This window comes from Lycorma delicatula, chromosome 1 (genome assembly GCF_047948215.1).
Source record: "Lycorma delicatula isolate Av1 chromosome 1, ASM4794821v1, whole genome shotgun sequence".
Classification (NCBI taxonomy): Eukaryota; Metazoa; Arthropoda; class Insecta; order Hemiptera; family Fulgoridae; genus Lycorma; species Lycorma delicatula.
The window spans coordinates 148307276-148317875 of NC_134455.1; the positions used below are offsets into that span (position 1 = coordinate 148307276).

General features: G+C 27.0%; 1 protein-coding gene across 2 annotated transcripts in view; it reads right to left on the reverse strand.

The window, feature by feature from the left end:
* LOC142324005 (sorbitol dehydrogenase-like) overlaps nt 1-10028 on the reverse strand; it is a 51339-nt gene extending 41311 nt beyond the window's left edge. For both annotated transcript variants that reach the window (XM_075364561.1, XM_075364552.1), the window contains exon 1: nt 9802-10028. Coding sequence is in view for 1 of the 2 variants with exons in the window: in XM_075364552.1 (XP_075220667.1) it covers nt 9802-9852 (51 nt within the window). In the remaining variant the exon portion in view is untranslated. The remainder of the gene's footprint in view (nt 1-9801) is intronic.
* Between the last annotated feature and the right edge of the window lie 572 nt (nt 10029-10600).

Sequence of the window (10600 nt, forward strand, 5' to 3'; positions counted from 1 at the left end):
ATTAGCTTCGTGTTTCAAAATTTGTACTCCTTACATATCTGGCTTAATTAGTGGACAGCGTGTTGAAGAGCGTCCTCAAATTCCTGAATTATCAACATATCATGATAATAATGCATTCAGGCATTTCCCATTATCAATCACAATTCCTGGATTAAAATAAATTTCCATCTTTTTAAAATGCCGTTAAATGAATATTAAAAAGTGCCAAATTACAGTCTTATCTCCAGACCCACCGGTCAGTGGATCACCGTTCTCTCCATCGACTTCCACTTAATACCTAAAGATGTAGGAAGTAATAAGAGATTAGAAATTTCTGTCCAAGTCTTTATTTTTGCTGATTAAGCTTTATTGACTCTAAAAAAAGATCGTTTACTTGTTCCGATGTGACTATCGGTAGCTAATCAAAACAATAGTTTTTGTTGTTTCTTTAAACTTCTCTATTCACATACAAATGCATAATATTGGCCTAACGAATGTGCGTCTACATTATTTTCACAGACACTCATTGCTCAAATCTGCTAGCTTATATAAAGTCAAAATACTACCTCAAATTAGTTAAAGGAAATAACAAATAAAAATGATAGTACGAGTTATGTAATAGCTAGATAATTTATTCGCAAAAGCATAATAAACTGGGTATCAAGTTACACCGTATTTATACAGTTTTTATTTTATTACCGTTATTTTTTGTTAAAGATCATTTAATTTTTATTTATTATCTGTAGAGTTTTAATTAATGTTTTTATAATACATTTATTTATTATTAGTCCATCGATAGTTTGTTTCCTTTTTACGTTTAAAACGAAGTTAAGTAGAATGTATTCAGCAATACTAGTTCAAACTATGACTATGTCTGGACGATGAACCAAGTTCGTTTTAACTTATTGCAAATAAAATTTTGATAACATAAATATTTGATGTAACTAAATAACTTATAGCCGAGATATACAGGTGTATTTTCGGCCGTAACATTTTTTGGAATTAGAACGAAGATAAAAATTTCCAGTCGTAAACGATTTTAGAGGAGTAAAGTAACACCTAAGATGAAAATTTGACATTCCATTAATAACAAAGCTTTTTACAGGTCTTTTAATTAAATAGATAATAAAAAAACCTTATTAGTTTATCGAATTTGTAAAATAAAATTTTATATGACGCTTTTCCAATCGGAGAAATATATTTTATTAAAATTGTTGGTAACTGATCAGCAATTAAGACACTTTTACCTCTGACGATCTACTCTGAACTACGGAATTACTATTAAACGATGGAGTGTTGATCGAATAAGAAATAAATATATAATTCGCTATCTCATCTAACAATATATCAGGGGGATAAAATTAACGTTGTTAAACTGATTATCTTTCGAATGAACTTGGAAAAAATTCGAAAAAAATTTCTAATTATAATTTCAGCTGTAAAAACGTCTATCTAAATTAAAACGTTTCAATACGGTACAGATAGATTAGAGTTTGATTTAATTAGGCGATATTAATTAATATACAGTATGAACTGATGATTAATTAATATATAGGCTAATAGCAAGTAATATATTTCCATAAAAGTATTTAGTTGCACACAGATTTCCACAAATTTGATTTATACAGTTTTCGTAAACTGAATAAATTTTAGAAGAGAAAGATAACTAGGACACAGTTCTCATCTTTATATTGATTTTGAACACTTGCCATTTACATTAAATGCTTTCTTTGCTTTAGATAGTGATTCTTTTTTATTTTTATTTTTTTTCATTGATATCTTTTTTTAGTTATATTAAATATATTTTCTTTTTCTACCTGTATAAAATTAATGCATTTCACGTATCTTCAGCTAAACGTTTTAGAGAAAAATATTACTGTGGAGGGTGAGTTACTGAACTGAGGATGTACAGTCCATACACGATTACTTTATGAATATTACGGTAGTATGGTTAGCATTTGTTTACTTGATATTAGACTTATTAAATCATCCATCATCGTTTCCCTATTGTGAGTCACATCATCAATATATTTAGTAAAATCACCCGCATTGAGGAAAAAATAATTTTTTATGTCTTATATTAATTATTTTTTTGTCCAAATTAATGGATTTTAACAGAGAAGTCCAAACATGATGAATGCCAGTAATCAATAATGGATTTTGGTGAGAAGAAAAACCAACCTACCGAATATATTTTAGAAAATCTATGTATTTTAATTAATCTCTGTATGCATCGTTCCTGAAAATGGATAATAAATTTTGAATATATTGTAATTATATTGTTGTTAAAAAACGAATTAAGTTTAAATTGTTAGGTTTTTAATTAAGTTCATGAATGGATACTTGCGTCCGTGAAATTAATGCAATTTTTTTATTTGAAGTAATTTATGGTGAAATAATGAATAAAAAAAAAACGATCTACCCAAGATGTACTAGACTGGGACGAAAAAAACCTTTTTACAGAGGTATATTTTGTGTTTTCTTTTAAACAATTCACAATATGGCAGAAAATAAACGATTTTGACAAAAGAGAATGATACTTAATAACGGAGGGCATTAAGTTTTTCTGTTCCGTACTTATCACGAAGTTATCTATAATGCAGACAATCTTGAGAGATACGATTTGCCTGTTCTTAGATATATTACGTTTCAAAAAAGGATTTAAAAAAAAATAGATCTATATGTTATTATATTGTACAAAAATATATTTCTTAAAACGTTTGTTTGGATAATATAATGAGCAAATGAGCATAAAAACAAGTTTTCTTGATCGTTTAATTATGTAAACAAAATTAGTTAACAAGAATTATGTAATTAGATGAATCATATCAACTAATCTCATAGCTAATAATGAAAATTATCTTAACTAGATTATGAAAAAAACTGATTGTGAGTAATCAAAAACCAAAATAAAGTATAATCGTTGTTTTAAATTTCATTCGCAGATACTGCACGGCTATACCACAGATACCACAGCTCTTACAAAAGGCATTTTTGCCAGCGACATGAAAATTTCCTGCACGAGAAACTTTGACACGAGAAATTTTAACCAAGAAAAATTTGAATTATTCTCCCTTTAACTGGTGCGGTGCATGTTTTTAAATTAACGAGTAAATTTTAACTAACACGAACAATAAGAAAACGAAAGGACAAGTTTAAGACGGTAAAAAAGAATTCAGTCGATCAATGAATCACATTCGATTCGTGTGAATGACACTTGCACATTATAAAAACGTTTTAAGCAATTAAATATAAAGTTGATTTGGTAGTTAAAAAAAGATAATTTTTGTGATTAATTGTCAAAAAGTAAAAATTCTTATCACTGATGATTAATTATTTCCTATTGTATTATAAATCATTCTGAAAAAATTAATTGAAATATTCACGATTAAAATTATTTAATCAGATTACGTTTATTATATAGCATAAAATAAATCATACTTAAGTTTAATCATGTTTTATTAAACAATATTACAAAACACAGATAAGCTGATAATTTCAGAATATTAATAATATTAAAAACGATATGAAACTTAACGTTTTTTTAACTATAATTTGTTTCACGAAAGTGTGCAGCAAACCAAAACATAACAGTATGATGATTCTAATTTAATTTAACGCAATCCATCCGAGAAAAATACTTTGTTTATTTTAAACATAAAAAATGAGGTAAAAATAGCTTGTAATAAAAAAATAGAAAATTGTGAAAAAATTATATATTTACTTTATAAATAACAATTTTAAGAAAGTACGTTACGCTATATTAAAATTTCATTCAAGTAAAACAGAAAAAATATTTGTTACTTCAACGCATTCTTTCAATACCTGTTAAGCTGCTGTCTATTGAACTCGCTGTCATCGTTTCCAAAATTTATCACTATATCTTCAATAATATTTTCACACAAACTGTCTGCTCGCTTCCCGAGACTTTTTTCTTCTTTAATTACATGTTGAGTGCAATTTTTCTAAGCATTTGCATCTACTCTATTAATACCTTCAATCAATTAATTTTTTACATCATTTAACATTTTTACATCATTTTTTACATCATTTTGTGTTATTACTCCCAATGTAGCTTTTGACTTATGCCCATATCAGTTCTATCGGGTTAAAATTGTAATAATATGGAGGACGACGCAATACGACACAATTTTTTGATTTTGCGATTTCATCTGTTTAATAATGAATATATTTTTTAAACTGATTTTATTATTTTTAAAAGTTCTACTTTAAAGATATCTCGATATTCTCAGTTTTAATCGTTCAGCAGTTTCCGATTTTTGGGTCGACGCGTTTGGAAGTTTTCACTTTTCAGGCAATGGTACGGAGCATTATTAGACGGATCCTTCAGCAACAATTTCGACAATTTTTTTAAACCACCGATTAAAAGTGACACCATTAATTTCATCTTATACTCTTGGGAAGATCTGGAATACCCATAAACCACCGTTCAAAAACACATTTTCATTTGCGTTACCTCTTCCCGTACATATCCCTTATTAACCCATGTTTCAACTAGATAATAAATTGTCTTATTCTTCTCACGAAATCGCTTAATTTCTTTTAAATATTCCCTACGTCATGAAATAATATCTTCGTGCTCAATCAATAAAGAATTATTATTTTTGAACATGAAACGAAAACTCATTGATTGTAAAAAAATTATGTGGTGTACTTCTAGAAAAATTCGGCGGTTGAGAATCGCTATTCATGGCATTTAGTAGCGGTTTTAGTATAATCGTCCTACTTTTCAATCGTTTTCCCAGGCTTTCGAGTCTTTTTAGGGCTAACGTGTTTACCATCAATTCTTTTTTTCTTTATTATATTAAAAATTGTTTTTTTGCTAATGACTGTTGGACTACTTGCTTTCTGAGCAATGTCTGACGGAAGTTTTCCAGAGTTACCTTGTTTTAATGTTATGTATACTTTGCTGATTTTTTTTCGAGCTACTTAAGGGTTTTCCCAGTTTATGTTCACTCATTGTTAAAAACTGATTGGCACAAAAGCACAGGGAAAATAATACTGAATAAAATTGTTATCAAAATGAACAATAAAATTGTTTGAAATGATGAAGTAGTAATCGAGTTATAATACTATATAATTGTTCTTGCAATTATTGCAAGTTCCTGTTCCTCCGTTCTTCCAGGAACCTTTCTTTTTTAAAGTTTTAATTCTTACCTCTTCCATCTTAAGATTTTCAAAGTTTTTTTTATTTACTTTAAATCTTGTACCCAGAAATGTTCCGTTCAAATGTATCTCCGATAAACTACTTCCACCGAAGAGGTATGCAGCTCCCGTTTGAAATCTCAAAAAAATCCATATAAAAATTGTTTTAAACTAAAATTTGATTAAAATTTTTGTGTCAAAACGTTTTTCCAAAATGCATAGATTTTAGTAAATAAATCACAAAAAAAATTGCTGAATCATTAGGAATGAGATGGCTTAATTAATTTTTATTGAAGCAATTATTTATTTTTATTTCCTTGTACGAAGTAAAGGAAATATTGTGAACGCGAAAAATTTCGGTTTTCAGATTTCAACGGAAATATCCATTTTTGATTATCCCTGAATCCATTTTGACTAGTTTCGGCGTGACGTATGTACGTATCTCATATAAATCAAAAACGATTAGCCGTAGGATATTGAAATTTTGGATTTGAGAATGTTGTAACATCTAGTTGTGCACCTTCCCCTTTTGATTACAATCGACTGAACCGAAAGTGTCCAACTAAACCTAAAATCCAAAAAAAAAAATTGGATTTTTGATTTTTTCTTAACTTCAGTAAAAGGCCCTTATTGAGAGCTTTACAACGATGTATCATAAGTGGTACTTATTTCCACTGTTTACGGAGTTATAACCAAATGAAATTTTAATTAATAAAATACTTGGAAAGGGGAAAGCACATCGGTTTGAATAGGACTTCATCTCCTTTTTCATTTTTTTAACTTTTTTTTAAATTAATATATTGATTTATTAATAATTATTAACCCGTGATTGTAAAAAAAAATTACAATAAATATTTATTTAAAAAAATTAACGAAACAACAAAATAGAACAATAAAAAAAAAAAAAATGAAAAAAATCAGAAGTTATTAGTAAAATAAAATTTCATGTACTTTTAAAAATGTGCATATGTAATTTAATAGCCATTATTACGTATGTGTGCATATAGTAAGAGTTGGTGAAACATCCGATTATTTAATATTAATTGAAAGTTATAATTTAGAATCGAATTATTTTTGGAATTTCTTAGCAAATTCTTATACAAATTGTATATTTATTTAAAAAAATCATTTAATTTAATTATTTAACAGAAAAATAAAATAAATTTTTGAATTGTATTCAATTTAAAGTGATTGTTGAAAATTTTTTTTCACTTGTGCGTAATATGCACAAGATTTCTGGTGTGTCGTATCAATAAAAGTTAATAATAATTAAACTATTCCGTTTAGTGAACTCCTGTACACTGGTTACAAATATTATTTTGACGTTACCATGTAGAATAATCAGTTTTTATTATAGGATTATTTGGTAAACAATTTATTTAAAGAGTAATCAAGGGTCTTTTACTCTAACCTAATATTTCAGGTAAGATTGCTGAATTAATAATTGTATTAATATTTGATGTTAATAAAAACTAATATTTTAGTAATTGTGTATCTGTCCACTTTTATTAAAGAATTGGAGGATCGTTACTCACTTTCAAATGAAATAAGTTTAAATGAAGTGCAGCAAAAATGTGTATATGTAATTTTATAGACGTACAAGGAAGTCATGTAGTGTCCAAATCAAATTTTTTTGTTTTCGAGCAGGAATAATCTTTCTGGCCTTTTCCGCCTATGAAATATAATAATTGAACACTCATATAATGTAACACACACACATACACACACACACAAACATATATATATATATATATATATATATATATATGTTACATTATATGAATATATATTTAAATAAATAAGTAAATATTTATTTAAATATATATTGTATGTAACATATATAACATTAAAAATAAATATGTAATAATCATTCACATTACTTAGACCTGATATTACAATTACTTAATAAAAAAAATCGATTTTCTTTTATAAATTTGAGAGCTCCGTATCAGTAGAGGGATATTAAGATATCTAGTGACTTTATTATTTAACGAAATATGTTTTGATCATTAAAAAGTTGACATTATGATAACATTTTTTTTTTCTTTTTGGGAGCTCCCAAGTCAAGGGTAAATTAATTTTTAAGAAAATAATTCCTAAGAGGTGACAATAAATTTAATAAAATAACTTTTAAAAATCGTTTATAAAATCAATGTCAACCATAATTCTAAATAAACAAATAGTAATTTTCTAGGAAGGGGTGAAAATTTTGACTAATTTTTTTTTATTCAGAGAATTTATTGCTTTGTTTCATTCGTAAGGGCAATCAAATAATTAAAATTTTTACATTTAATTGTAATGGATAAGTTGCGAGCTGGATTTAAATTTAAAATAAATAGTTAAATAATTTTTTAATAATTAAAAAAATATATTTTGTTACGAAGACCATTGGAATGGGATGGGCAAAAAATTTTATAGTAGTTTGAAACCTATTGATGTAGAAAATATAAATGCAAAAGACTCCCATTAACTTCTTTTCTGAAGAAATATATATATAAAAAAAGAAAAATATTCATACATTTTTTGAGAAGGGGATTAAGTAAAAATTTTTATTAATGTGTGACCTTGTTAAAAAATTTCAACTTTTATAAGAAAACGTTTTTACTGAAATGTTACACTAAAGATTTGGAATTTTATTTCGCCCAAAACAACCCCACCCCCTTTTTCAATTAAAAAAAATACATTCTTTCCCCCGAAGGTAATATCTGTTTACCAAGTTTGAAAAAAATCGATCAACGCCGTCTAGAGTTATAAGCCCAATATAAGCCAACATACGCACAAACATCCGTCTGAATAAAAAATTTTTTTTTTACTTGGGAGCCTTGGAATAAAAATTTTCTTTCGCAGATTATTAACAGTTTATTTTAATCTACCTTTTTTTTTGTTAAATCAATTTTTTTTAAATGCCTCCTTAAATCATAAAACTTAAAAAAGATCAATTTTTTTAGATATTTTTTGACCGATCTATATCTTTTCTGTTATAGTTATAGCTTCTAGCGGCGTACATCGCTATAGCCGAGAAAATAAAAATGTTTGTTATGTGTTTAAAGTGTGGTAAAAGTTTATGAAATTAAATATAGATGACATTTTTGAAGTATTGATGTTTTTGAAGTTGCCGAGAAGCACGGCAAAATTAGTCAATGTTTCATCGGAAGATGTACTTCTTTTCTGTGTAGATCTCATTGAAAAAATGAACTGTCTGAGGTCAGGAGTTGATGACGTATCATTGAATTTAATAGTCAGTTAAGTAACAGACCTAGTTATGTATATAACCTTGGTACTGTCCGAGAAAAGAATATTCTTGAAGATTAGTTATTCGCAATCTCATACATTGTAGTAAATTATATATGTTATTACGACAGATTAATAGACATATCTAGACAGCGATGTATGAAGTCCAAACGGCTTCTTTACCTGTATTATAATATGAGGAAAAAATACTTTTTTATTCTTGTTTTATATTTGCTGAAAAAAATTCTTGTTTGAATCTATCACTAACCAATGTTTAAAATTAACAAATAATATAGATAACTGCTTTTTTTTTCTTTATAGTAATTACTAATTTAAAATTAATTTAATAAAAAATTAGTCTGACGAGAAATAAATATAAATTTAACGAAAAACGTCCACATTAGACGTGAAAGAAAGTACTGTGTTTGAAAGCATCTTTTAGGCGCTAATTGTGCTTTAAGTACTATGCTTAAAAACAGTATTGTATGCTTAAAAGATCTATTAAAAAAATGTATACCGGAGTTTAAGGGAAATCTTTAAATAATCGAAAAGAATGTGGACTATATTCTACTCTAAAACGTATCTGTTTATATTAAACTTATAGAACTACTGGAGGAAATATAACTACAGATTTCAAGCACTTGTATAATTCTTTAACGATTTTATTCTCAGATCTAATCTTATCTGTTCACATTTTAAGAAACCGATCGTGATATAATTTTAATTTATTTTTATGAATTTTCGAAAGTTCTACATTTTCATAATGAACTGTTATTGAAGAATAGATAACGAGTCACAAAAAGATAGAGAAGAAAAATGTGCAATTTATACGAGTGTTATCACAAATTTTCTTTCTGAAACGTAAACAAGTATTTTCCTGTAAAAGATAGCCTAATATACCGGTGGCGTAGAAACATTCGATTTCATTTCAATTTTCCTAATAAACGGTTTTTATTTTTCCACAGAAAATAATAATTTAAAAAATAATAATAATAATAATAAAATGTACTTATAATAATAATAATAAATGTATTTTAATAATTTAAAAATGTACTAAATTTGATTAAATTATTCAAAACGTTTTTTAAATATAAATTTTATTTAAATGTGAAATTAAAAACTAATATAAAAAAAGATGTTCTTCAATTACATTAGATTTGTTTTTTTTTATTAATGTGAGAAATAGTGGGAAAACCTTAATTTACTTCGTGTAATACATTTGATACACATTTTTAAAACAGTTTTTTAGGTTAATCGATATATCCGTATATATTTTTTAATCTTTACAGACTACTTAAGGGACATCCCTTTCATTATTACACAAAAGACAGCGAAAGGATAATTTTTTTGTTAATAAAGAAATCTAATCTTCGGCTATTCTGAAACATTAACATGTGCATAAAAAAAAATGTTTATTTAACTTACCACACGGAGATCCTTAATTCCGTAGAGCGTGGCTGTTAAATTAGTAGGCATGTTGAAAAAATTTGTTTTAAATTTAACGATTTACTTTGTCAAATAAAAATTGTTTGACACTGCAGATAAAAGGTATACAACTAAAGAACTACTGTATACGAATTAAGTTATGCGGACCGATAAAACTTCGTAAGGCAACTGATGCACCGATGCAAGAACGACGGTACTGAGTATACTATAGCGCCGGAGGTGGTTTGCGACTTTAAATCCAGTAGTAGGTTTTTGGAGGGGGTAAACATAACACCCTACCTCCACAATCAATGATATGTTATAAAGTTATAAAGAATATAAAAATCTTTGACGCACGTGTTTTGACCAGCAGCATTGTAGTAAACATCATACTTTTGTATGATGTGTGTGTGTGTGCGTATTTGTTCGCGCGTGCGCGTATTGGCATCCGCTATACACACTAAAAAACGAACAAGCTACAGTTATTATTGATATATTAAAATTATAAAATTAATTATTTAGATTATTTTAGACTAAATTAGCAATTAGTGCCATTAAAAAAGTGAATAAATCATTTTCCAAGCCTTTAAAATTCGATGAAAAGGAACAAATTCTTCCAGCAAACTTGAACTTAACAATCGAGCGATTAAAATAATTTACCATTGTTTTAACGGTCGCTTACTTGAACGTACTAACTTTTTATTAACTTCAAGTTTAGCACGAGGTTGTATTTTCAGTCGATTTTCTTCATCAATTAAAAAAAAAAAAATACCACGAAAAAAGGCATAAAAATGTATGA